This window comes from Erinaceus europaeus, chromosome 3 (genome assembly GCF_950295315.1).
Source record: "Erinaceus europaeus chromosome 3, mEriEur2.1, whole genome shotgun sequence".
Classification (NCBI taxonomy): domain Eukaryota; kingdom Metazoa; phylum Chordata; class Mammalia; order Eulipotyphla; family Erinaceidae; genus Erinaceus; species Erinaceus europaeus.
In genome coordinates, this window is record NC_080164.1 from 26,422,908 (window position 1) to 26,450,876 (window position 27,969).

Below are 27,969 nucleotides of genomic sequence, written 5' to 3' on the forward strand. Positions count from 1 at the left end.
GGTAAAGAGAATGCAATACCCAGGTCTGCTGGGTGGCTAGAGTCAGGCCAGGCAGTAAGAGTTATATTTGAGCTTGGCTCCCAGGGGTGTGTCTGCGAGGCACTCTTTGAATTTGTCATCCATCTCTTGGCTCTGAGTTTCACTGAAGACATTCTTCCAGTCACCAACTTCCCCTACAACACACAAAAAGTTAGCCCCTACATGTGTTAGAGTATTTCTTCCTGATTTGATCTTTTTTTTTTTTTTTGGAGAGTGGTGCAATGCTATATATATATATATATATATATATCTTATTTTAATGAGAGAGAAACAGAGGGAAAGACCAGAGCCCTTCTCAGCTCTGACTGATGGTGGTGCTGGGGATTAAATCTGGAACCTCAGAGCCTCAGGCAGGAAAGTCTTTTGTGGAATCTTGATACTATTTTCCCAGCCTATTACAATGCTTCACTTTGAAAAATATATAGGCAGTCTTAAAAAACAAATGTAATTTCTGTGGCTCTGGAGGTGGTACAGTGCATAAATTATTGGGCTTCCAAGATTGAGGTACTCTTTTTCCCTGATCCAGCTTTCTAGCTCCTTTCCCAGCCATGACGTCATCTTCCCAGACAATAGCTTGGATCCACCTGCATATCAGATGTCAGGCTCAGGAAAAACCAAACAAAGAAGCAAACAAACTAGTATAGTCATGGGCCCTTTGGAATATAACTAAAATAGGCCTACTAGCTATCTACAAAAGAGAGACCCCCAAGTCTTCATCTGCACTATTCCAGCCTTTAGGTTCATGATTAGTCAATTTGTTTGGCTTTATATGTTAACTCTTCTTTCAGCCACCAGATTCCAGATGCTAACATGATGCCAACCTGCCTTCCTTGGGCAGACGACCCCACCAATGTGTCCTGAAGCCCCGCTTCCCCAGATCCCAGCTCCACTAGGGAAAGAGAGAGACAGGCTGGGAGTATGGATCAACCTGCCAATGCCCATGTTCAGCATGGAAGCAGTTACAGAAGCCAGACCGTCCACCTTCTGCACCCCATAGTGACCCTGGGTCCATACTCCCAGAGGGATAAAGAATAGGAAAGCTATCAGGGGAGGGGACGGGATATGGAGTTCTGGTGGTGGGAATTGTGTGGAGTTGTACCCCTCTTATCCTATGGTTTTTGTCAGTGTTTCCTTTTTATAAATAAAAACAAAAGATTTAGGTCCCAAGTTTAATCCCTGGCATTGAATGTGCCAGTGATGCTCTGGTTCTCTCTCTCTCTCATATAATAAATACCACCCCTATGGGAGCCAGGCAGTAGCACAGTGGGTTAAGCACAGGTGTAGCAAATGTAAGGATCGGCTTAAGGACCCTGGTTCGAGCCCCTGGCTCCTCACCTGCAGAGGAGTTGCTTCACAAGTGGTGAAGCAGGTCTGCAGGTATCTATCTTTCTCTCCCCCCTCTGTCTTCCCTTCCTCTCTCCAATTCTCTCTGTCCTATCCAACAACAATGATATCAATAACAACAATAATAACTACAACAATAAAACAACAAGGGCAACAAGAGGGAATAAATAAATAAATGTATAAAGAAATTAATTAATTAATTAAAACCACCCCTCAAAAAAATTCATGCTATTTCCTCTGTAACAATGAGAAACATGTAGTGGGGTTCCCAGTCAGGCTCATGGTGAATGAGGAACTTTCATTCTGGCACTGAAAATTCACTATGCAGAGCTCACCCCGCCCCCACCCGCCCCGCCAGCTCCAACACCCAGGGTTCTGGATGCACTGTTTTGAGACCCATATTGTTTCTCTCTGATGTCTTTTAAATAATCCCTGAAAAGCTAACATTTTACAACTGGTTAGGACCTTACATAGGAGGGCTGGGAGGTAGCTCAGCCTGTTAGAGCACAGAACTTGCCTGAGAACACAGAGACCTCCAGTTTAAGTGTCTGTAGGGCCTGGCTTCTCTCACTGCCTTTCTCGATCCCTTGTCCAAATAAATAAATAAATAAATAAATCTTCTTGAAGAGAAAAATAATAAAAGGGGGCAGGGAGATAGCATAGTGGTTATGTAAGCATCTTGCCTGCCAGAGGCTCCGATGTCCCAGGTTCAGGTGCTGGCACCACCATAAGCCAGAGCTGAGCAGTGCTCTGTCAAAAACAAACAAATAAACTACTTCCAGGTCCAGTTCAGACCTGCTAGTGTGCACACTTCCTGCTGAAAAAGAGAATATGAGCACTCACTGAAGACAGTGCTGCCGGCAGCCTGTCACCCGCCAGAAGCCCAGGACACCTCACCTTTTCGGAACAGGAAGGGCCCCACGGCGCCGTGTGTCTCCTGGGACTTGGCTTGCATGGCCTGGAAGGTGCTTTGGGCTGAGATGGTCTGGATCTGCTCCTCGGTGAGGGAGAACCCAAAGAACTCAGCAATTTGCTTAATGCCAGCGGCCAGGTTCTGAAAGGCAGTTGAAAGCAGAAACTTCTTTCTCTGGGAATTGTGCCCTGAGCAAAAGCAGGCTCTGGGACACTGTGGGTGTATCGGCCCAGATCTCTTCATCTTTTTATTGCTCCCTCTCAACTAACTTGTTACTTGTGTATCAATATTTGAGATGCTCTTATAAGACACCTTGTATTGCTTTTGCTCTGTGCCTTCACATTATAACTCTTATAGGACTATTCAAGACATAAGTAATGACAATAAATATTCATTAGCAGGTCAAGGGTAACCTAAAATGATATTCATTTTATTAAAAAGTGTCAATCTAGACCAGTTGAGGAAATGAATATATGTGGTCACTTGAATCGCCCTTTACTATAAATAACATATTTATGTATTACTAATATTTAAGTCCATCAAGAAAGCCATAAAGACTAGAAGGAATCTTGGAATTGAGCTTGATAGAGACCTGTAAGTTCTGAACTATCATCAGTATCCCTGACCTATGGAGATTCATAAGCCTTCTAGAATAGTTCCTTAAACAGCCTTGTATAAAATACTTACAGATGTCAAGATGTTTGCAGTTTTTGTGTGGGGTAGGAGTTGGGGGGAAGAAGAGGGTGAGGAGTTGTGGCCAAGTGAGTTTGAAACCTTTTACACTTCCATGCAAGCAAAGGTAAATCAAGATGGCATAGTGATAATCCGAAAAGACTTCCATGCCTGAGGCTCCAGTGTCTCAGCTTCTAGCCACAAATCAGAGCTGAGCAGTGATCTGGCTACAATAAAACTAAGATAGACAAAGATAGTGCCCCCCTACTGTTGGTTTCTACTGTTCTTGAACTCTTTTTACTCTAAGACTCAGCAGTTCTTGGTCTCCTCCATCAATATCCTTACTGCATAGTTATCGCATAGCTTTAAATGCTATGTTTGTGCCACTGTTTCTCATCTTTATCTCCACAACACTCCATTCTCTCTCTCTCTCTCCATTCAAGACTTCCATACCCAAATGCCTACTGAACCTCACCATTTGGATGACTAATAAACATCTCAAACTTAGTATGACCAAAACCACAATTCTGATCCCTCCTAACCATGCCCCTCCCCCCCCCAAAAAAAGTCCAGAAATCTTACACCTTCCACCATTTTCTGTGGAGTTACTGGCAATAAACTCCCCACTGGGTCAGAATCGGGGATGCTGCAGTCTTCTGTGTTTTCTTTTTCTTGCTCACTGCTCTCTCCATTCAGTCCAGCAGCAAATGCTACAGACAGGTCTTCAACAGACATCCAGAATTCAACGATCCCCTGGTCTCCCTGTCCTGGAGGAAGAGTCCCCATCTTCCTCACCTGGACCTTTGCACTGTCTTTGTCCTTCTCACCATGTGCTCACACACCAGCCAGAATAACTCAATAAAAGCACATGAACTCCGCTCACTCCTCTGCTGGCCCCCAAATGGCATCCCATTTCCTTCAGAGCAAAAGCCAATATCCATAATCTCAGTAGCCTGCACGTCACTCCCCCTGCCCACAATTTCCCCACCTGCTCCTTTGCTTCTGTCCTCACTGGACTGTGATTCTGATTCCCTCCGCTGACCAGCCATGTCTGCCTCCAGCCAGTCTCTTAGCCAGCCAGGGCCACTCATACTGCTCTGCTTTGACTCCACCTGATTTTTTCTGAAAATTCTTTTTTTTTTAATGTTCTATTTTTTTTATTAGTGACTTAATATTGATTTACAAGATTGTAAGATAATAGTACAATTCATACAGTTCCCACCACCAAAGTTCTGTGTTCCATCCCCTCCATTGGAAACTTCCTTGTTCTTTATCCCTCTGGGAGTATGGACCAACATTCTTTTTGGGGTGCAGAAGGTTCTGACTTCTGTAATTACTTCTCTGCTAGATATGGATGTTGGCAGGTAGCTTGTTTCTATCTTTCCCTAATGGGGTCTGGAAAGGTGAGGTTCCAGGAAGCATCTGCCCAGGGAAGTCAGGATAGGATCATAATAGCATCTGGAACTCAGTGGCTGAAATCTGAAAAACTCTTATTTATATTTAGAGGGAAAAGCATAACTAACCAATTTTCCATCTCTGTTAAAGATGTATTTGTTGTTAGATATCCCCCTCCCCCACCACTGTACCAAACTTTTAGAATATTCTTTTAAAAAATTTGTATATGGTGTGTGTTCCTACAACTAGACATTATGAATAAATGCCTTATGTGGTAGTCAAAGATTTGGTGATAAAATGTCAACAGTCACAACCCCACCTCTTTCAGGTCTTCATATAATATGAACTTCACATTGTCGTCATGAAGGTGCTGGTTCCAGTTAATGGCAAAGTCAAAATAGCTTCCCCAAGAAACTGAAAAGACAGGGGGAAAAGCTTCTTAAGGACTTTTAAATAATGAAGGTTAAAGTGACATGGTAAGGAAAGAAATGAGGATGTTATAGTTCATTTGTGCTCTAAAATATAAACTACAAATATGTGTATATACTCAAAATATCTTATATAGGTCCAAGTTTATATAAACTATTACACATCTCTGCTCCAGAAGTATTGGCGTAAGTGAGTCAGTTCTGCTGTCAGATTCCTACTCATTTTCTTCTCTTTGTAAATATTAACATAGCCATGGTCCGGGAGTTGGCGCAGTGGATAAAGCGTTGAATTCTCAACCATAAGGTCCTGAGTTTGATCTCTGGCAGCACATGTACCAGAGTGATGTCTGGTTCTTTATCTATCCCTATCTTTCTCATGAATAAATAAATAAATTCTAAAAAATATATTAACATAACCAGTAAAAATGATTAAACTTAAAATGACAAGATGTTCATGAATGAAACTAGTTCAGAAAGAGTGAAATTGAAAGACCAATAGATGATGCTGAGTCAGGTGTGATCTAGACCAGCCTTGTTTAATAGAAATGGGAAACAAAGCACACAGGCATATTTAATGTTCTAGTAATCACATCACAATTTAATTATATCACATTAAAAGGTGATATAAAAATTAAAAAGTATTTTTAACTGTACATGTCAAAAATAATTTTTGGTGGGCTGGGGAAGACTCTCTGGCCTGCGGCTCTGAGGTCCCAGATTCAATCCCCCGTACCACCATCAGCCAGAACTGAGCAGTGCTGTGGTGGTTAATAATAACAATAACATAATTTTTAGTTTGTAATCAATGTGATGAAGTATCAACAACATTTCACACATAGTTCCAAGTCAACTCTTAATGATGCACTTAGATCTTTTTATTTTATTTATTTATTTTTTTAATTTTTAAAAAATATTTTATTTTATTTATTCCCTTTTGTTGCCCTTGTTGTTTTATTGTTGTAGTTATTATTGTTGTTGTCGTCATTGTTGGATAGGACAGAGAGAAATGGAGAGAGGAGGGGAAGACAGAGAGGTGGAGAGAAAGATAGACACCTGCAGACCTGCTTCACTGACTCCCCTGCAGGTGGGGAGCCGGGGTTTGAACCGGGATCCTTATGCCAGTCCTTGTGCTTTGCGCCACCTGCGCTTAACCCGCTGCGCTACAGACCGACTCCCAATGCACTTAGATCTTATCCTTCAAACCTCCAAACAAAACAGTGTGATAGATGCCATTATTATACCCATTTTATTGTTGGAAAAATAGAGAGCCAGACAAGTTAAGGAACTGGTTTAAGAACACATCATTGGCTTGGGATGATCTCACTCATAGACGGAAGTTGAAAAATATGAACAGAATGGAAAACACAAAGCAGGACTTGGACTGGAGTTGGTGTACGGCATCAAAGTAAAAGACTGGGGTTGGGGAGGGTTCAGATTCTAGGACATGATGGCAGAGGAGGACCTAGTGGGGGTTGAATGGAAATGTGGAAAGCTGGGAAATGTTACACATGTACAAACTATTGTATTTTACTGTTGACTGTAAACCATTAATCTCCCAATAAAGAAATATATATATAGAGAGAGAGCACATCATTGGGAACAAGGGAGATTCTCACCTGGGAGGGTGTCTACCTTACCATGTTCATAGTCAGATAGTTTTTTTTTTTTTTTTTGCCACCAAGGTTATCACCAGGTCTTGGTACCTGCGTGATAAATCCACTGCTCCAGGTGGTCTTTTTCCTTCTTCTTCTTTATTTGATAAAACAGAGAAATTGAGATTGGCAGGAGGGAGACACAGACACCTGCAGGACTTGCTTCACTGCTTATGAAGCTTCCTCCCTGCTGGTGGGGATCAGGGGTTTGAGCCCAAGTCCTTGCACATGGTAACATGCACTTAAACAGGTATGCTACCACCCAGTCTTATCTCTCCTGTACAAGGAAGGAAACCAAAGTCTGTAGAGACCAAAGTCTTGATCTGAGTCACACAGGTGGTAATTGGCTTGAACCCAGACTAAAGTACTCCCTTTTTTATTTTTAATTGTTATCATTGCTGTTGTTGTTGCTGGATAGGACAGAGATAAATCGAAAGAGAGGAGGGGAAAACCAACTCTACTCCTTCATGGTTATGTGAGCTTTCTGCTTCCACCTCCTTTTCTGCAAAATGGAGGTACTGATAGTAGTGTCAGAGGGGTTCTCAGGAGAGTTTTCTCTCCTTTTTTCAGGTATATTATACTGTTATTGAAAACAAAACATGTTAGGGAAAAAGAGAGAGGTGGAGAGAAAGAGAGAAAGAAAAGGAGAAAGAGATAAGAAAGAAAGAAAGAAAGAAAGAGAGAAAGAAAAGGAGAAAGAGATAAGAAAGAAAGAAAGAAAGAAAGAGAGAAAGAAAGAAAGAAAGAAAGAAAGAAAGAAAGAAAGAAAGAAAGAAAGAAAGAAAAAAAGAGGACTGAAAACTGCTCACTTGGTAGTTCTGGGAAAGAGAGAGAGCAAGGGAAGAGAGACTTACATGGTTGCAGCCAGGGGCAAAGAGAGAGATGAGTTTTTTCGTTACAAATCATTTTTTATTATCTTCATTTAATTATTGGATAGAGACAGCCAAATATTGAGAGGAAAGGGGAGATGGAGAGGGAGAGAGACAGAGAGATACATGCAGCATTGCTTCACCGCTTGTGAAGCTTTTCCCCTGTAGATGGGGGCTGAGGGCTTGAATCTGGGTCCTTGCACATTGGAACATGTACACTCAACCAGATGTGCCACATCTGGCCACAAGAGTTAAAATGAAATCATAAATGCTGTAGTTAGTACGTAGAGACTGGGGAACAATAACTTCTCAGTAAGTGACAGCTGTTTTAATCTCTCTAAGACTGGTTACTTATTATTAATCATTAACATTATAAATATGCATCATAAGTAAAAACAACTTTAAATAATCAGGAAATTAATAATTAATTATAACCATGTGCAAAGGAGCCGGGTTCAAACCCCCCTCACATGTCTTCATCTATAGGGGGAAGCTTCACAAGAGGTGAAGCAAGTCTGCAGGTATCTGTCTTTCTCTTTCCCACACGGTCTTCCCCTTCCCTCTGTACTTCTCTGTTTTATTTTAAAAAGAACTTAATTACTTAATCAAAAATATAAAAAGTAAAATGTTAAAACCCAACACCAAAAACAAAACCTGGAGAGGTGCCATGGCAATGCAGAAGCCTTGGCGCTGGAGTGTCTCTACTTCTTTCTCTGTCTCTCTGGTTCTGTCTCTTTCTGTTCAAAAAAGTCCATCTGGAGGGGTAAACTCTACCTAAAATAGATCTACTAGCTGTTTCCAAAACGGAGACCCCAAATCTTCATCTGCAATATTCCAGCCTTTAGGTTCATGATTAATCAACAATTTGTATGGCTTTATATGTTAACTCTTTTTCAGCCACCAGGTTCCTGATCTACCATCATGCCAACTGGACTTCCCTGCATAGATGACCCCACCAGTGTGTCCTGGAGCTCCGCTAGGGAAAAAGAGAGACAGGCTGGGAGTATGGATCAATCCGTCAACACCCATGTTCAGTGGGGAAGCAATTACAGAAGCCAAACCTTCCACCTCCTGCACCCCATTGTGACCCTGGGTCCATACTCCCAAGGGGGTTAAAGAATAGGGAAGCTATCAGGGGAGGGGATGGGATATGGAGCTCTGGTGGTGGGAATTGTACCCCTCTTATCCTATGTCAGTGTTTCCATTTTATAAATAAATTAATTAAAAATAAAAAACCTAAGCATTGATATATTAGTAATTATTGGACTAATTACTGGACTACCTCCTTTGTCCAATTTTAATTAATTAGTTTATTTATTTATTTATTTATCTAGTGTGTGTGTGTGTGTGTGTGTGTGTGTGTGTGTGTGTGAAACCAGGGCCTTATACATGCACGGTTTTCGTGGTTCCTGGGTCAGTTTTTTTTCATTCAGAGAAAGAGAGAGAGAGGAATATTGGTCACAGCTGATTGTGTGTTGCCGTATAATGTCTTGTGTGGTACTTGGACTCAGACCAAGGTTGCACACACAGCAAGTCAGGTGCCCTACCTGCTTAGCTATCTCTGGCACATGGAATGCTAGGGTTGAATTCGAAAGGTATCATTTGTTTGTTTGTTTACTTATCAGTGCTGGAGTTTTACCCCTCCAGATGGACTGTTTTGAACAGAAAGAGGTAGAACTAGAGAGACAGAGAAAGAAGGAGAGATAACCAGTGCCAAGGCTTCTGCATTGTCATAGCACCTCTCCAGGTTTTGTTTTTAGTGTTGAGTTTTAACATTTTACTATTTATATTTATTAATTTATTCATTTTTTGGATATAGAGAGGAACTGAAAGGGAATGGAGAGATAGAGAGGAATAGAGATACCTGCAGCCCTGCTTCACTGTTCATGAAACTTCCTCCCTGCAGATGGGCACCGAGAGGCTTGAGCCCAGGTCCACTTCTAGTCCCTTGTTTCAACTTTTTTTTTTTTGGCTTTCACCATGTCATACAGTGCTGAGAAATTGTGCAGATGCATTCACATCTGCCATGTTTTCCCCTCAGGCTACTGCTAGTTCCCGAGAGAGTTGGGACATTCTCGAGTGCCTGTTCAGCCACTTTGTGCCCTCAGGGCATTGTCTATATGCCCGTGATATTTGGAGTGCTTTGGTTACTCCTCCCCGCTCCCATTCTCACGAGAGTTATTATCCTATCCTGGAGTGCTATGGTTACTCCTCCCCCTTCCCATTCTCCCAAAAGCTGCTCCTATAAAAGCCTTTCTTCTTCCGCACCTCGTTCTCTTGCCAGCATTTCACTCAGGTGTTCAGATGCAGGAAAGGTTACTGCGTGATGCGGCCATTTTCGCTACCTCCACGTGACCCAACCTGCCCTCTAGCACCCAGCTCTGAGGTGCCAGCGCAAATAAAGATTTGTGTTTCCTCTTCGCTCCGGACCCCCTCTCTCTCATCTCCGCGGCCCCGCACAACAACATCTGGTTCAACAACAATGCAGGCTTCAGGAACATTCATTAAGGTGCTTCTGTATATGAGTCTACTGCAGCTTCTCTAGCTGTGTCTATTCTGTGGCCATTCAATAGCCATCATCTGAATTGTCCTCATGATTTTTGAAAACAATAATGCGTTATTTGATGTGCAGAATTGGTGATGTCATAAAACTTCATTTACAAGCGCCTTGTGGGGGTGTGGTTGGCACACCCAGTTGAGTGCACATGTTACTATACATGTGGACCCAGGTTTGAGCCCTGCTCCCTACCGGAGGGGGTGGGGGTGGGGAGCTTCACAAGTGGTGAAGCAAGGCTGCAGGTGTCTATAGTTCTCTCTTCCTCTCTGTCTCTATTTCCCTTTCAATTTCTCTCTGTCCTATCAAGTAAAATAGAAAGAAAAAAAAAAAAGGGAAAAGGTGGCCACTGGGAACAGTGGATTTGTAGTGCTGGCACTGAGCCCCAGTGGTAACCCTGGTGGCAATATAAATAAAGAGATAAATGAAAACACCTAAATTAGCTAAAAACAATATTTATAATTAAAAATTCTTGGAACCAGGGGTCAGGCAGTAGCACAGAGGGTTAAGCGCACATGGTGTGAAGTGCAACGACCGGCATAAGGATCTAGGTTGGAGCCCCGGGCTCCCTATCTGCAGTGGGGGGCGTTGCTTCACAGGTGGTGAAGCAGGTCTGTAGGTGTCTATCTTTCTCTCCCCCTCTCTGTCTTCCCTTCCTCTCTCCATTTCTCTCTGTCCTGTCCAACAACAACAACATCAATGGCAACAATAAGAATAACAACAACAACAAGAGCAACAAAATGGGAAAAAGTGGCCAGCAATAACCCTGGTGGCAAAAAAAAATTTTTTTGGAACCAAATTTGATAAGTAAAAGCACCTACTGAGCTCCTGGGTCCTCCTTAATCTCTTCTTTTCGTGACCCTAGAACATGTTTGCTTTGTCACATTTTTGTGACAGTCTGAAGGAAGAAGGATTCTTTCATCCACAGCCATACCTTGTCCTCCCATGAATTGTCTGAAGAACTCGTCCCAGGAGCCGTAGCTTGGAATATCAGGGACGTCATTGTGGAAATGGAAAAAGGAGACTGCGGTATCTTTAGGGTTTCGGAATATCACCAGTATCTAGGAGAGATAATTGGGTTAGCTTTTGTATGTCTGTGCTTTGAACTTTGGAAAAGTGGAAGACACTTAGCAGTATTATCTTGTCTTCATATCCTGCTTGCAGGTGCTAATATGCAGAGAGAGAGAGAGAGAGAAAATGAGGAATGGGAAGTGACAGATGAACAAGTGTGAGGAGAAGGGAGGGAAAGAAAACAAAGGCTAATGTCACAACAGGGGTGAGTCTGGGGGGGGCAGATGATAGAGAAGCACGAGGGAAAACAAGCAGAACCCCAGAAGTTCCAGATTCCTCTCTCCACCATCACTGGTCATCTCCATCAGGAACAACATCATAAGCCCTCCTGTGGGCCTCTACAGGACTTTGCCCTCAATATGGAAAGACAGTGGTAGAAACTGCCCCACTCAGGAGGCTGGGTCAGCATACTCTGCAACTTGAGGAACACTGGTCCTGAAATGAGTGCAGCCTAGAATGTTCCTAGCTGAGACCATGGGATGTGAGTTCAGACCCACCAGGATGCAGAGATAACACAGGCTCCTGTGCTAAATATGAGTCGGCATGGGCCCTAGGTCAGATGGATGGGGTTTGCAGTTAACAGTATTTATATACTTTTCCCATATTTGGAAGCTAATTTCTGCCCTAATCCAGCTTTCTAATCCTATCCCCAACTCTGACACCATCTTCCCAGACAATACTTTCACTATACTTTTACTTTTTTTTTACAATACTTTTACAATACTTTCACTTTTTTATACTTTTGCTCAGGCAAAAATTAGTGAAGTCACAGGCCCCTTGGAACAAACCTAAAATAGACTTGCTGGCTTTTCCCAAAATGAAGATCCCAAATGTCACCTACTCTCATCTTACCTTTAGGTTCCCGATTATTAAAAAAAAAAAAAAAATTGTTCTGCTTTATATCTTCCTGCTTTTCAGCCACCAAGTTGCAGATGCTACCATGACATCAACCTGACTTCCCTGGGCAGACAACCTCACCAATGTGTCTGGAACCCCACCTCCCCAGAACCCTACCCCATTGGGGAAAGATAGAAACAGGCTGGGGGTATGGATCAGCCTGCTAACACCATGTCCAGTGGAGAAGCCAAACTGAAATAAAAAAAATAACCATCAACAGGAAGAGTGATCAAATAGTAAATAACCAGTAAGTGTTTCTACACGAGATAGAGCAAAAGTCAACGAGCTGTCTCTACTAAGAAAGCCAAGTAGATGATAAGAGTCTCTACAGTGTAATGAACCAATAGTTCAGCTAGATATGTGGCATCGAACAAGCTAGATTGAAACCCTAGCACAAAACATAGGACCCTGTCCTTTTACATAGAGGGAATATAAATTGGTACAGCAATTTGGCAATAACGTGTAAAGATGACCACTGTGCATACCCTGTGCTTTAAAAATTCCATACCGTGTTATATCCCTTAGAGGAATTCCTGTCCTTGATCCTAAGAGACAGTTAATAGTGTGCTTAGTACGATGTCTGCTGTAAACTTGGAAAGCAATGCAAATAGATATATAAATACAAGGCAGACATCCACGGTAGAACATTGAATGATGAGCCCAGACTAGCAAGATTGTTATGAATGTTTTCTGCTTAGTAAGTAGAACAGAAAAGAAAGAAAGAAAAAGAATCTCACCATTTTAGACTAATGTGTGCGATGTGATATTTGCATAGAGCTTGAATACACAGGAATGATAAGTACATTAGCTTGCTGTAATTGCTAGTAGCACCAGCTGCAGCCAGACTACCAGATGAGAGTTCCATCACTTATCTGGTCACTGGCTTTGTGACTGATGAAGTTTCCTTTCATGTATAAAAAGGGTATAATTATAATGGCCACTTCATTTGGACTGTAGTGTGATATTATCTAGTCAATATATATAATACAATTAGGGATAGAAGAAGCACTATATAACTTATAAATTTTTCACTCATCTATTTTCCATAAACACCCATCTGTTAAAAGTGTAATTATCAAATTTAGGGCAGTAGATATCCCCAGTGTGGGAGCAAAGGGATGAGATTTTCATGGGCTCTTTGGCATTTTATTTATTTTGAAAAACCTAAAGCAAGGCAGTATGATAAGACTTGTCAAAATGGGCGGTGGGCACACACCTGTTTGCTGTGTAATTCTCTTTACTTTTCTGTGGGATGGATCTGTTCTAACTAAAAAATTATCCCAGTGCACTGCCTGAAACATTCATGCATAAAAATATTTGCTAAGTGGGAGTCGGACAGTAGTGCAGCAGGTTAAGCCCACGTGGTGCAAAGCTCAAGGATCGGTGTAAGGATCCTGGTTCGAGCCCCCGGCTCCCTACCTTCAGGGGAGTTGCTTCACAGGAGGTGAAGCAGGTCTGCAGATGTCTGTCTTTCTCTCCCCATCTCTGTCTTCCACTCCTCTCTCCATTTCTCTCTGTCCTATCTAACAATGACATCAATAACAACAACAATAATAATTACAACAATGAAACATCAAGGGCAACAAAAGGGAATAAATAAATAAAATAAACATTAAAATATATTTGCTAAGTGAAGGAGTGATTAAAAAGCAGCCTGGCTTGGGGAAGCAGCCCTAGGATCATACAGTTAGATTTCTGTTTTATTCTGCTGTCTAGTCCCTGAGGAGATGAGCAGTGGGATATGGCAACATTAGGAAACAGTACCTCTTCAGCAATTGTGGATTTGAGGGAGACAATGGAGCAGGACTTCTAGGTTCTGAGGGAAAATTATTTTGAACTTGGCATTTTATACCCAGGTGAATCTATCATTCAAGTGTGAGAGCAAAATAAAAACACTCTGAGACATGCAAGGGTTCAGAAAATATACCATTCAAGCACTCTCTCTGGAAGAATAGCTAAACAGTGTCTTTCAGGAAAATGGGGGGGGGGGCAAGGGGAGGGACACAAAATCTGGTGACCAAACACAGTAAAAACTGTGGTAAATTGTAAAAATCACTGTTGACCGAGCTGAGTGGGAAAAAGGATGTGTGGTGTATTGCACCAAAGTAAAAGACTTTGCAATGTGGGGGTGAGGTGGGGTGGGGTGGGGTTGGGGGAGGGTTCAGGTCCTGGAACATGATGGCAGAGGAGGACCCAGTGGGGGTTGAATTGTTATGTGGAAAACTGGGAAATGTTATGCATGTACAAACGACTGTATTTTACTGTCAACTGAAAACCATTAATCCCCCAAATAAAGGGCATTTTTAATTTTATTCTGTGTCGGTTGGGGCCAGGTGTCGGGCTGCGCCATGGAGAAGTGAGAGAGAGGAGGTCCGGAGCAAGGGGGTACATAAATCTTTATTATTGGATGGGGGGGGTGGCTCAGGCCACGTGGAGTCAGCCGACAATGGCCGTCCCCACTACCTCACCACCGGGCAAGAGAGAGAGGGCTCTGAGAGAGAGAGAGAACCCAGAGAGAGAACATGGGGGGGGAAGTGAGAGAGCTTTTATTGGGCAACAACCAGGGGTGACATGTGGGGGCAGGATTGGTTGAAGGGGGCACTGCTAGGGTTTCATGGGGCGTGGTAAAACCTGGGGGCAGAGACTGCATCAGAATAATTCCTCAGCATCAATTCTGAAATAAAGCTCTCTGGTCCATACTCCCAGAGGGATAAAGAATAGGGAAACTTCCGATGGAAGGGATGAGATATCGAACTTTGGTGGTGGGAATTGTATGGAATTGTATCCCTCTTATCCCACAATCTTGTCAATCATTATTAAATCACTAATAAAAAATTTTAAAAAAAGGACTGAAGAATAAGCTTGCATGTGTATCATCATCCCAATGGAAAATACCATGAAAATAAAAGAAAGACTGCAAGAATAACATCAGGGCCAATGAAGACCAGTGTCTGTGAGAAGAGAGCAAAGAGCCGCAGTACCACATTCTGGGCCCTGAGGTGCAGACTGTCTTCTAAGGAATAATGACTTTCTTTTGCCTCCAAGGTTACCACTGGGGCTCTACACTACACTACACTACAAATCCACTGCTCCTAGAGGTCATTTTCCTCATTTTGTTGCCCTCTTCTAGTGTTATTGTTGGCATTGCTATCATTGTTGTTGGATAGGACAGAGAGCAATCGAGAGAGGAGGGGAAGACAACAAGGGGAGAGAAAGATAGACACCTGCAGACCTGCTTCACCGATTGTGAAATGACCTTCCTGCAGGTGGGGAACCGGGGGCTCGAACTGGGATCTTTATGCCAGTCCTTGCGCTTTGCGCCATGTGGCTTGACACACTGCACTACCACCTTGCCCCCAGAAATGGCTTTCTTCTCCTGAACGAAATGTGTGAAATCAACACAAAACCCAAAGAGATAACAACATTAAATCCAAGAGAACCTGAACTCAGGAACCCACCTGGCTGCTCCCTCAGAGTTCAGGTATTCTGATCTGCTACCAACCCCCCACCCCCTAGGGCTGAGAAGGTTGGAGAAGACTCACAGAGCCAGCCCTGAAGAGGATGCAGAGCAAAACCAGATTCACCTCACTGTCAGGAAGGAGGAAGGTGTGGGTTTTGCAAAGTGCAGAATTGTGAACTTGACCTCTGCTTGGGAGAAGTTTCTAGAGCTGACTAGATAATTCAGGGCCTCATGAAAGAAGAAGCAGTAACCACCATGAGCAATCAGGGTTCTCAAAGAATTAGTCACACCCGCTAACACCAGCTTTTCCTTGGATGAGGCTTTTCAACTCATAGGTTTGTTGCTTATGACTCCTTTTGCAAAATGGAAGCATCCACTTAAGTACTTCTGTGTTGGTATGCTTCTAAATTCTGCTTCTAAGACCCCTTCTGTTTCATTCATTAATCCCCCCTGCTTAACACTGTATTCTATGTACATAACCACTGTTAACTAAGCACCACCCTGCCTCCAGGGCATTGGTTTAATCCTCACTGTTTTGCACGTTTTTTCCTTCTCCCCATCCCCCTATCCTACGCACATCCTCTTCGGACCTGACACTTCTGCCTCAGGATATATAAGGACAGGGTTGTGATTAGAGATAGCTTAGATTGAGCTGCGTTCCACATGAATAAAGACTGAACTGCGTACCACTCAGCCATTGAGTCCCTGGTCGTCTCTCTCTTCCGCCCGCGAAGCTAGACTGGCATCAGCACAGAGCAGCCATGGTGTGACCATATATGCATATTATTGTTATATATACACATATCATTATGTATTATATGTATTTTTTGTATTTTGTATGTAGATGAAAAATATATGTATTATATAGAAAAATATATAATACAGTCTATTACATTACTATATAAGTAATCATTTACAATGTTTTTGTTTTGTTTATCTCACATGGTATGAGAAAAAGAGAGTGTGTCACAAGGAAGTTAGAGAACACAGCAATACTTTGGTCCCTGTGGTGCTAGGAATGGAACCTAGCCATAGACACGCATGTCCTATGCTCTGGGTCATTTCCCATGCCTGCATAAATAACTAATTCATTTTTTAATTTCTTTTAAATTTCTTTTTTGTATATTTATTTACTCCCTTTTGTTGCCCTTGTTATTGTTTTATTGTTGTTGTTATTGTTGGATAGGACAGAGAGAAATGGAGAGAAGAGGGGAAGACAGAGAGGAGGAGAGAAAGACAGAGTCCTGCAGACCTGCTTCACCGCTTGTAAAGTGACTCCCCTGCAGGTGGGGAGCTGGGGGCTCAAACCAGGATCCTTAGGCCAGTCCTTGCAATTCGCACCACATGCGCGCCCAACTCCCAACTAATTCATTTTTTAAAAATATTTATTTTACTTATTTATTCCCTTTTGTTGCCCTTGTTGTTTTATTGTTGTAGTTATTATTGTTGTTGTCGTTGTTGGATAGGACAGAGAGAAATGGAGAGAGGAGGGGAAGACAGAGAGGGGGAGAGAAAGATAGACACCTGCAGACCTGCTTCACCGCTTGTGAAGCGACTCCCCTGCAGGTGGGGAGCCGGGGTTCGAACCGGGATCCTTATGCCGGTCCTTGTGCTTTGCGCCACCTGCGCTTAACCCGCTGCGCTACAGCCCGACTCCCCCAACTAATTCATTTTTTAATTAATTAATTTATTTATTACCAGCACACTGTTCAGCTCTGGCTTATGGTGATACAGGGGATTGAACTTGGGACTTTGGAGCCGCAAGCCTAAGAGTCTGCCTAATCATTATGCGATCTATCCCATCCCCTAATTAATTTTTTTTAATTTTTATTTTTTAAACATTTTATTTATTTATTAATGAGAAAGATAGGAGGAGAGAGAGAACCAGATCTTTCTGGTACATGTGCTGCTGGGGATCAAGCTCAGGACCTCATGCTTGAGAGTCCAATGCTTTATCCACTGAGCCACCTCCTGGATCACTCCCCTAATTTATTTTTAATATACATTTTTATTTATTTATCATTGCATAGAGACAGAAATTGAGATGAGAGGGGGAGATAGAGGAGAAAAAGACAGAGAGATACCTGCAGCCCTACTTCACCACTCCTGAAGCTTTCACCCCCATTTGGGATCAGAGGTTTGAATCTGGGTCCTTGAATCTGACTCTCCTCCTTCATCTTCTTCTTCTTCTTCTTTTTTTCTCTTTTCTTCTTCTTCTTTTTTAATAGAGCCGTGCTCAGCTCTGGCTTATGAGGATTGAACCTGGGATCTCAGACCCTCAGACATGAGTCTTTTGCATAACCATTATGTTATCTCCCCTGCCCCCATAGAAGATTCTAGACATCAAGGAGAACTGGTGAGCAGAGGAGCTATGTGGAACCTGCCCAGAGCCCAGAAGTGATCTCTTTGACTCTGGAAGTTGGGTGCCCAGAAGTGCTCCGTGTTCAGCTCCTAGGGTTCCTGTGCAGTGGACACTCATCTCAACCTTCTGCTTATGCAGCAATTTCTTTCTCACTGTCCCTTCTTCCTCCCTCATCTACCTTCCTCTATCTCACCACAGAAGTCACTGTAGCTGTTTTCTTAGGTCTTCTTTTTGCTACTACTGTCCTATCTCCCTATCTTTATTTGTGACATCAAAAAGTTTAAATCTCCCTGTAAATGAGTTCTAATATTTTCTTCCTAGACAGGAAAGAGAGGTACCAAGAAATAAGAAGAGAACAGGTAACAGAAGACAAAAATGGTGAGAATGAATCAATACTGATTGAAAAGATGATTTTTTAAGCAGAGAGGTAGTCCAAGCACCTATAATGTGACATGAAACTTTTGGTTTCTGAGTGAAATTCAGAAATTAAATGATTTTAGGCCTCAGGGAAATAGTGTTCACTAGGTAGAAACAAAGGGAAAAAAAAGTCCCCCAGTTTTTAGAAGTCCCCAGACATCTTTGTGGGATTCTAAAATCCAGCCACCTTAACACAGATGTTCAGTTCTGTTCCTTTCTTTCTTCTTCTCTGTTTTTTATTAACTGAAATGCATTTGACTCAAACACAGTAGCAATTTTTTTTCTGGAGACAGAAACAACAATGATATAAACACTAAATATCACATACCATTTCAAAAAACTCCTGAAATGGGTCACAAACACAGCAGAACTCAGACAGTCAAAATCTCCTTATGCTTCCAGCTGAGATCCTAGCAGCAAGGGCCACTCACCTTGGCTTTATTCTTGAGAATGGACTCTGGGAGTTTGTCATAATGAAGGTGCGTGGCCAAGATCCTTGGTGATGGAAACTGCTTCATCCTCTAAAACACACACACAAGAGTGTGAGCATGAAAGTGTGAGTGTATGGAACAAGTGAGGCTTTCCTAAGTTTCCTATCTGAATGGCAGTTTCAAGACAAAAGCATAGAGCTAAAAAGCTATCTGCACACCTGCATTCACAGTAGTGCCGCTTACAGTAGTGTAGGTTTGGAAACAAACCAAGGGTTCAACTACAGACGCCTTTCCACATCAACTGTGGAATACTACTCAGCCATGAGAAAGGTGAGACATTGCCCTTTGCGACAACATGGATGGAAGTGAAAAGGGGATCAGGATGACTGAATTGATCCAGAAGGACAGACACCAGATGATTTACATGTGGAATGTAAAGGAAAAAGGCAAGGGTAGATAGCATAATGGTTAGGTAAAGAGACTTATGCCTGAGGCTCCAAAATCCTAGGTTCAGTCCCCTGCACCACCATAAGCCAGAGCTGAGCAGTGATCTGGCGAAAGAAAGAAAGAAAGAAAGGAAGGAAGGAAGGAAGGAAGGAAGGAAGGAAGGAAGGAAGGAAGGAAGAAAGAGAAAGAAAGAGAGAAAGAAAGAAAGAAAGCAAAAGGACAGAGTTAAAAGGAGGCAGACTCCAGACTCTGCAGCATTGGACTCACTGATGGAGGCAGGGAAGAAGGTTATAAGGAGAGGGAGGCCAACAGACCTTGGTGGACTAGGGTGGGCCCTTTGGTGATGGGTATGGTGTGGGGCCTGCATCAGGAGAGGTGTGTGAAATTATACCCTTATCAGCCAACATCACTGCAGCAAAAAAAAAAAAAAAAAATCAAAAGTTAAATAATAGACAAAATATTTGATAAAACAGTCAGGTCTTTAGGGGGGCAGACAGAGAGGTTGAAGGCACTGTGTACTTATTCTCACTGATGGCCAGATGATTTCAAACAATAAAGCAGTATTTTTAGATAGTTGTACTTATCTTGTAAAAGTCTTAGTAGAGTAGTGATCTTGAGTTAAGCAAAAAAAAGAGGAAACAACACTCTAAAAGAGGATTTTAAAAACTTAAAAAAAAAAAAATGAAGGCTGGTAGTGCACCAAATAGAGTGTGTGCCTTATCATGCTTGAGATCTCTGGTCTGAACCCTAGCACTCCATGGGAGCACTAAATTAGGGGGCATTCCATGGAAGGTGGAATTGTGTCACAGAAGCTCTCCCTCTCTGTCTCTGTCTGAATAAAAAATGAAAAAGTTGGGCCAAGGGCAATGGTATCATGCTTGAGTGAGGCCTCACCAAGGCAAAAAACAAAAACAAAAAGCAAAAAAAAACCTGTAAATAAAAATCACCTATTTGGATCCAACTAGTTACTGAAAGTTGGAATGCGGACCCACAAGTCTGGTTGATGTTGGCATGGGGAGTCAATGAACCCAGCTTCACACACACACACACACACACACACACACACACACACACACACACACACACCTCCTGAAACCCTCACTTAAGAGATTAATAGGCCTTTGAGGTTTTCCCTGCCACGTGTGGAGTCACACAGATGGTAATTTTCAGATTAGTTTAGAGTGTTGTTTCCACTAAGTGTACAGCCCCAAACCACCCCTGAGGCATTGAAATGGATTAGGGACATCACCACAGGGGACGTGGGGACTTATGGTGACATAGCTAGACAATATAAATGCTATGTCCATGCACACTTTCACAGTGATAAACGTCCCAGCCCAAATATATGTATTTATTTATTAGTGGAGAGACCAGGAGAGAGAGACCAGAGCACTGCTCAGGTCTGGCACATGGCAGAGCTGGGGACTGAATTTGTGGTCTCAGCTACCAGTTCTGGGCTCTCAACAGGTTAAACCATTGATCCAGTCTGGGAATGATAACTTCCACCCTGACATCGGCATCATTTTAAAAAGTGATGCAGCTAGTGGAGGCAGCAGCTCGGCTGGTGGAACACAAGATCTGCTTGTTGGGCTGGGGAGACAGCATCATGATTCTGCCCAAGACTTTCAGGCTTGAGGCTCCAAGGTGCCGGGTTCAATCCTCAGCCAGAGATGAACAGTGCTCTGGTCTCTCCCTGACTCCATATATCTTTTTCTAAATCTGCCTCCTCATAAAAAAACAGATTAGTTAAGTTAAAAAATTATTTGCTTGTCTGAGGCTCCCACGTGAACCCAGAATGAAGCTCTGTTTTCCCTTTCTTGTCTTCCTTCCCTTTTCCTTCCTGTCTCTCCCTGATGTGAAACTTTCTCTATCTCATATGAAATAAATAAATACCTAAAAAGTGATGTAAAGGGCTGGGGAGACAGCATAATGGTTCTACAAAAGACTCATGGCTGAGGTCTTGGGTTCAGTTCCCAGCACTACCATATGCCATCAGTGCTGAGCAGTGCACTGAGGTGAGTCTCTTTGTCTCTCTCATTAGACACACACACACACACACACACACACACACACACACACACACACACACACAGACACTCACATACACACGCACACAAACTTCTTTCTTTTTTTTAAAGTGATGTAAATCACTCTTCAGGGAAAAAAAGTATGTAATGATGTGGAGAGGAGAAAACTGTGGGGCTTTTCATTGTCACATCTATTTCTTGTGTTTAAAAAAACAACAACAGGGGGTCGGGTGGTAGCACAGCAAGCTAAGCGCACGTGGAGCAAAGCACAAGGACCAAGGACTAGCGTAAGGATCCCTGTTCCAGCCCCTGTATCCCCACCTGCAGGGGAGTCACTTCACAGGAGGTGAAGCAGGTCTGCAGGTTATCTATCTTTCTCTCCCCTTCTCTGTCTTCCCCTCTTCTCTCCATTTCTCTCTGTCCTATCCAACAACGATGACATCTACAACAACAACAATAAAAAAAACAACAAGGGCAACAAAAGGGGGGGGAAGCAAAATTAAAAAAAAAAAAAGAAAAAAAAACAAACAGAAGTTTCTGCGGCCGGGCGGTGGCACACCTGATTGAGTGCACGTGTTACAATGTGCAAGGACCTGGGTTCAAGCCCTCAGTCTCCACATACAGGAGGAAAGCTTTGTGAGTGGTGAAGCAGGGCTGCAGGTGTCTCTCTGTCTCTCTCCCTCTCTATAACCCCCAATCCCTCTCAATTTTTGGCTGTCTCTATCCAATAAATAAATAAAGGTAATTAAAAAAAAGTTTATTGGGGGTGGTAGCGCAGCAGTTTAAGCCCATATGGCATGAAGGGCAGGGGCCAGCATAAGGATCACGGTTCAAACCCCAGGCTCCCCAGCTGCAGGGGAATCCCTTCATAAGTGGTGAAGCACGTCTGCATGTGTCTATCTTTCTCTCCCCCCTCTGTCTTCCCTTCCTCTCTTGATTTCTGTCTGTCCTATCCAACAACAACAACAATAGCAACAATAGCAGTAACAACAATGAGGGCAACAAAATTGGAAAAATTGCCTCCAGGAATAGTGGATTCATAGTGTAGGCACTAAGCCCAAACAATAATCCTGGAGGCAAAAAAAAAAAAAGTTCTTAAGGCGCTTGAAGACATTTTACACCTTGCCATGTGCACAGCCTGGGTTCAAACCCTACACTCTGTAGGAGCACCATGCCAATCGGGAAAACTCTGGTATTGTGTCCTTTCTTCTCTCCCTTTGAATAAAAACATGCAATGATTTGGGAGCAGTGAAATTACACATGTGCTCAGCCCTGGGTTATGCTACGCTGGCTCTGACTGAGCTCACACCCCCTATGCAACTAACCTTCCCCATGTGGCCACTAAACCCTCTGATAGTGCTGTGATGTGTCTCCAGTTTCTTTCTCTCTCTTTCTTTTTTTAAATATTTATTTTATTTATTTATTCCCTTTTGTTGCCCTTGTTGTTTTATTGTTGTAGTTATTATTGTTGTCATAGTTGTTGGATAGGACAGAGAGAAATGGAGAGAGGTGGGGAAGACAGAGAGGGGGAGAGAAAGACAGACACCTGCAGACCTGCTTCACCGCCTGTGAAGCGACTCCCCTGCAAGTGGGGAGTCAGGGCTCGAACCGGGATCCTCATGCCGGTCCTTGTGCTTTGCGCCACCTGCGCTTAACCTGCTGTGCTACAGCCCGACTCCCTTTCTCTCTCTTTCTATCTGAAAAGGTGGACTGGTGAATAGCTCACTTGGACAGTACACTGACTGGCTATGTGTGTGATCCAGGTTCTAGCCTAGCCCCCGCTACATTGAAGGAAGCTTTGGTGCTGTGTTCTCGTCCACTCTCTCTGCCTCTCTGTCTCTATTTAAAAAATAAAATACATACATACATACATAGTTCAAAGCAGTGAAACCTGGTGACAAGGGGGATAAATACCCCAAATGGAAAAAAAATATTTCTAATGTAGTTAGTGATAAGTTATAGGCTGTTTTGTACCAACCTGATATTTCCCTGGGTCCCCACACTCAAGAACTGGGAATTCTGGAAAATCATACTTTTTTTTAGAATCAGCAAATATTAATTCACGAAGGATGTGCAAAATCCAGTTTGAACCTGTGGGGGGGAAAGTCAGTGTCAGATGTCACAAAGAAGCCTTGCTTTCCCTGATCCAGCTTTCTAGCCCCTTTCCCAGCCATGACATCATCCCTCCAGACAATAACCTGGGTCCGCCTGCATATAAGATGTCAGGCTCAGGCAAAAGCTAATAAAGTCATGCGCCTTCTGGAATATACCTAAAATAGACCTACGAGCTTTTTCCAAAATGGAGACCCCCAAATCTTCATCTGCAATATTCTTGCCTTTGGGTTCATGATTAGTTAACAATTTGTTTGGCTTTATAGCTTAACTCTTTTTCAGCCACCAGGTTCTAGATGCTACCATGATGCCAACCTGCCTTCCCTGGGCAGATGACCCCACCAACGTGTCCTGGAGCCCCGCCTCCCCAGATCCTGACCCACTAGGGAACAGGAGAGACAGGCTGGGAGTATAGATCGACTTGCCAATGCCCATGTTCAGTGGGAAAGCAATTACAGAATCCAGACCTTCCACCTTCTGCACCCCATAATGACCCTGGGTCCCATATTCCCAGAGGGATAAAGAATAGGAAAGTTATCAGGGAAGGGGATAAAATATAGAGTTCTGGTGATGGGAACTGGATGGAATTATACCCCTCTTATCTTATGGTCTTGTCAGTGTTACCATTTTATAAATAAAGATTTTTTTTAAAAAAAGGAGCCTTGCTGTGATAAGAGCATGTCACTTTATTTGTTTATTATTTTATTTTTTAGATAGGGACAAGAAAAGAGGAGAGGGGGGACAGGTGGTAGTGCAGTGGGTTAAGCACACATGGCATGAAGCACAAGGACTGGCATAAGGATCTGGGTTTGAACCCCCAGCTTCCCACCTGCAGGGAGATTGCTTCACCAGTGGTGAAACAGGTCTGCAGGTGTCTATCTTTCTCTCCCCCTCTCTGTCTTTCCCTCCTCTTTTGATTTATCTCTGTCCTATCTAACAGTAATGACAGCAATAGTAATAATAATAACAATAACAAGGGCAACAAAATGGGGAAAACGGCCTCCAGGAGCAGTGAATTCATAGTGCAGGTACCGAACACCCAGCAATAACCCTGGAGGCAAAAAAAAAAAAAAAAGAAAGAAAGAAAGAAAAAAGAAAAGAGGAGAGAGACAAAGAGAGAGAGAACATGAAACCACAGCACCAAAGCTTCTCCTAACACAGCTGGCCTCACATCTGGATCATACACATGGCACTATCCAGGTGAGCTATTTTACCGGCCCAGGAGAATTATAATTTTTGTCTTTCGGAATTTTAAGCTTTATTCAGGAAAACTGAGAACACACAACACACATACTGGAATACACATGTGAGAGAGAGATGGACAGAGGGAGGGTAAGAGAAATTTACTCTCATGTTGATACTACCAGGTAGAGGGCGTGAGAGGGAAAGAAAGATGAATTTGGATGAGTATTTTCTTTTTTTTTTTTTCCCTTTTGTTGCCTTTGTTGCTTTTTTTCTTTTTTAAATTTTTTTGTTTTATTTATTTATTATTGGATAGAGACAACGAGAAATTGAGAAGGGAGATAGAGAGGGAGAGAGACAGAGAGACACTGGCAACACTGTTTCACCACTCATGAAGCTTTCCCCATGCAGGTGGGGACCAGGGGCTTGAACCTGGATCCTTGGGCACTGTAATGTGTGCACTTAATCAGGTGCGCCACCGCCTGGCTCCTGCCTCTGTTGTTTTTATCATTGTTGTTATTATTGTCATTGTGGGGTAGGACAGAGAGAAATGGAGAGAGGAGGGGAAGACAGAGAGGGGAGAGAAAGATAGACACCTGTAGACCTGCTTCACCACCTGTGAATCAACTCCCCTGCAGGTGGGGAGCCAGGGGCTCAAACCAGGATCCTTAAGCCGGCCCTGCACTTAACCCGCTGCTCTACTGCCCAACTCCCCCCTCTCTCTCTTTTTTTTAACACAATCTACTTTTGACCCTTTAACTGTTATCTCCTTAAAGCCAACCTATTTAAAATGGTCTTTCTCTGATACTGGATTTTTGAAAAATAAAAAGGAGATATACTCATAGAAAATACTCATCCTATTATTAAATTGGAAACTGGGGAATGTTATGCATGTACAAACTATTGTATTTACTGTTGAATGTAAAACATTAATTCCCCAATAAAGAAATAAATTTAAAAAAAAAAGAAAATACTCATCCAGGGGAGCCGGGCGATGGTGCAGCAGGTTAAGCGTGCATGTCATGAAGCGCAAGGACCGGCTTAAGGATCCCGGTTCGAGCCCCTGGCTCCCCACCTGCAGAGGAGTCACTTCACAGGCGGTGAAGCAGGTCTGCAGGTGTCTCTCTTTCTCTCCCCGTCTCTGTCTTCTCCTCCTCTCTCCATTTCTATCTGTCCTATCCAACAATGACAACAATAATAGTAACTATAACAATAAAACAACAAGGGCAACAAAAGGGAATAAATAAATAAATAGTAAAAAAGATTTAAAATAAAAAATAATAATAATAAAAGGAGTTTAATGTCTTATCCTTCACTGATGAGTGACTTTTTTTTTTATGTCATCACCAAGCCCTCGCCACTCCATGACAACATTTTCAGAGAGAAAGATAGTGATAGAGAGAGAAGAGGGAGAGGGAGGGAGGAAGAGAGGGAGAGTTGCCACAGCACAAAGCTTCATCAGGTGCAGTAGGAGCTGGGTTTGAACCTGGGTCATGTGCATGGCAAAGCGGGCACAATATCCATGTGAGCTATTGTACAACTGGGTCAAAAGACTGGACAGGGAGCTGGGGGTGCAGCTCAGCACTGGAGCACATTCCCTACAAGTGTGAGGCCCTGAGTTCGCTTCCCAACACCACTATTTCCCCAAAAGTAACAGAAGGATGGTTGTTTGGTGATTACATACCAACCATCATATCAGTGGTGGTTGTGACTGGGAAGGTGACTCAGCCCACAGAGCACAGATCTTGCATGCCCGAGGTCCTGGGGTTCTAGTCCTGGCATCAAATATGAAGGTGTCTCAATCTCTCTCTCTCTCTCTCTCTCTCCCTCTCCCTCTCCCTCTCCCTCTCCCTCTCCCTCCCTCTCCCTCCCTCTCCCTCTCCCTCTCCCTCTCCCTCTCCCTTTCTCCCTCTCCCCCTCTCCCTCTCCCTCTCTCCCTCTCCCTCTCTCCCTCTCCCCCTCTCCCTCTCTCTTCCTCTCTCTCTCTCTCCCTCTCCCTCTCCCTCTCCCTCTCCCTCTCCCTCTCTCCCTCTCCCTCTCCCTCTCTCCCTCTCCCTCTCTCCCCCCCCCTCTCTCTCCTTCTCTCATTTATTTATGATAGGGCAGACAGAAATTGAGAGGGGAGGGGAGGGACCAGGCAGTTGCGCACCTGGTAGAGTGTATGTGTTAATCATGCTCAAGGACTGGGTGCAAGCCCCTGGTTTCCCCCTTGCAGAGGGGAAGGTTCACAAGTGGTGAGGCCGTGCTGTTGGGATTTCTCTTTCTCTCTTCCTCTCACCTGCTCTATCTCCTCCTTCCCTCTCAATTGCTCTCTGTCTCTACGCAATACATAAAGAAATAAAATGTTAAATACAAAAGAATTCAGCTATTTAGAGAGAGAGAGAGGAGAGGTGGGGGAGAGAAAGATAGAAACCTACAGCACTGCATCACCACTCAAGAAGCTACTCCCCTGCAGGTGGGGACTGGGAGCTTGAAGCCAGGTCTCTCTCTCAAATGGCAGTAGAGCTCCTCGCTGCTCTGGTGCTGGGTGGCTGGGGTCTCTGGGCCCCAACTGCCTTTCTCTTCTTCCTCTGGCTCCTCCTCCTCCTCACCCATAGGCCATCAGCTCCTCTCACATGGCCCTCCTTCCTGAAAGCCTGGGGTTTCTAAATCGGGCAGTTATCAATCTTGTGATCCATGGAATATTTTTGGGGGTGGGAGGGAAAGTAAAGGGATTGAACCCAGGACTTCACAGTGCACATATAACCTTGAGAACCCTCCTTAGGGCTGGGTGGTGGTGCAGCCAGGTGCACTCGGCTGAGCTCACATGTTATAATGTTCAAGGACCTGGGTTCAAGTCCTTGGTCCCCACCTGCAGAGGGAAAGCTTTATAAGTAATGGATCAGTGCTCCCCCTTCTCTATTTCTCTCTCCTTATCAATTTCTCTTTGCCTCTACCCAGTAAATGATAATAATAAAAGCAAGCCCCCCTCCTCCCTGGCCTGATTCCTGGCCAGCTCTGCAGGCTCCCCCTCTCACCTGTACCTGCCCCTCACCCCTACTCCCTGCCTCTCACCACACTTGGGGTAGGATGCCAGCACCACGTCATCGCTTCTGGCTTCAAAGGCGTCCAAGGCCTGGAAGGTCTCGGGGGTACACATGGTGACAGGGTAGTGGACCCCCTGGTGGATGAACAGCAGGTGGGAGAGGGTCGTGTCTTTGGATTTCTCCAGGGCCTCATCGATGTAGTCAATGAACTTGGACTTCTCAGCCATGCTTGGCTCCTGTAGTCGGTCCCCTGCTGGCTGGAAGGTGAAGGCCAGGGCCAGGGTGCTGGTGGCTTTTATGTAGCTTGCCAGGAGGAGAACAGAAGGCCCCCTGGCTGCCGCAGGAGGAAGAAGCCATCTCATTCTTGCCTCCTCCCCAGCACCTCCCCACCTCTGACAAAGGCAAAGACCAGGTGCAGAGCAGGTAGATTATGTTCCCTTCCCCAGCAGAAGAGGCCTCTGCAGAGGTGACAACAGACACTAAGTCCCCAGCTGAATGGCTAGTAGATGGGATCAAGTACTCAAAGCACTTCATGGCGTGAAGCCTCTACGCACAGGGCCCACACACTATGACTCAAAGCCTCTATGCACAGGGCCCACACACTATGACAAGGAGGCGGACAGCCGGGTGGCTCTGGGCAGATGGAGCGGACAGACAGGGCACCGGCCAGC

The 27,969-nt window shown here is 43.7% G+C and overlaps 1 protein-coding gene and 1 long non-coding RNA gene across 2 annotated transcripts in view; one reads left to right on the plus strand and one right to left on the minus strand.

Annotated features, from left to right (window-relative positions):
- SULT6B1 (sulfotransferase family 6B member 1) lies at nucleotides 1-27,525 on the minus strand. Its single transcript, XM_007521001.2, has 7 exons — nucleotides 27,327-27,525; nucleotides 22,957-23,069; nucleotides 18,505-18,594; nucleotides 10,801-10,927; nucleotides 4,683-4,777; nucleotides 2,281-2,437; nucleotides 1-173 (listed from the first exon to the last, which is right to left on the minus strand). Exons 1-7 carry the CDS (start codon nucleotides 27,523-27,525, stop codon nucleotides 43-45), a joined length of 912 nt encoding a protein of 303 aa, XP_007521063.1. The 3' UTR covers nucleotides 1-42.
- LOC132537461 (uncharacterized) overlaps nucleotides 1-27,969 on the plus strand; it is a 317,125-nt gene that overhangs the window by 12,705 nt on the left and 276,451 nt on the right. Inside the window, exon 2 of the long non-coding RNA XR_009548897.1 lies at nucleotides 4,692-4,839. This is a non-coding gene — a long non-coding RNA (uncharacterized LOC132537461). The remainder of the gene's footprint in view (nucleotides 1-4,691; nucleotides 4,840-27,969) is intronic.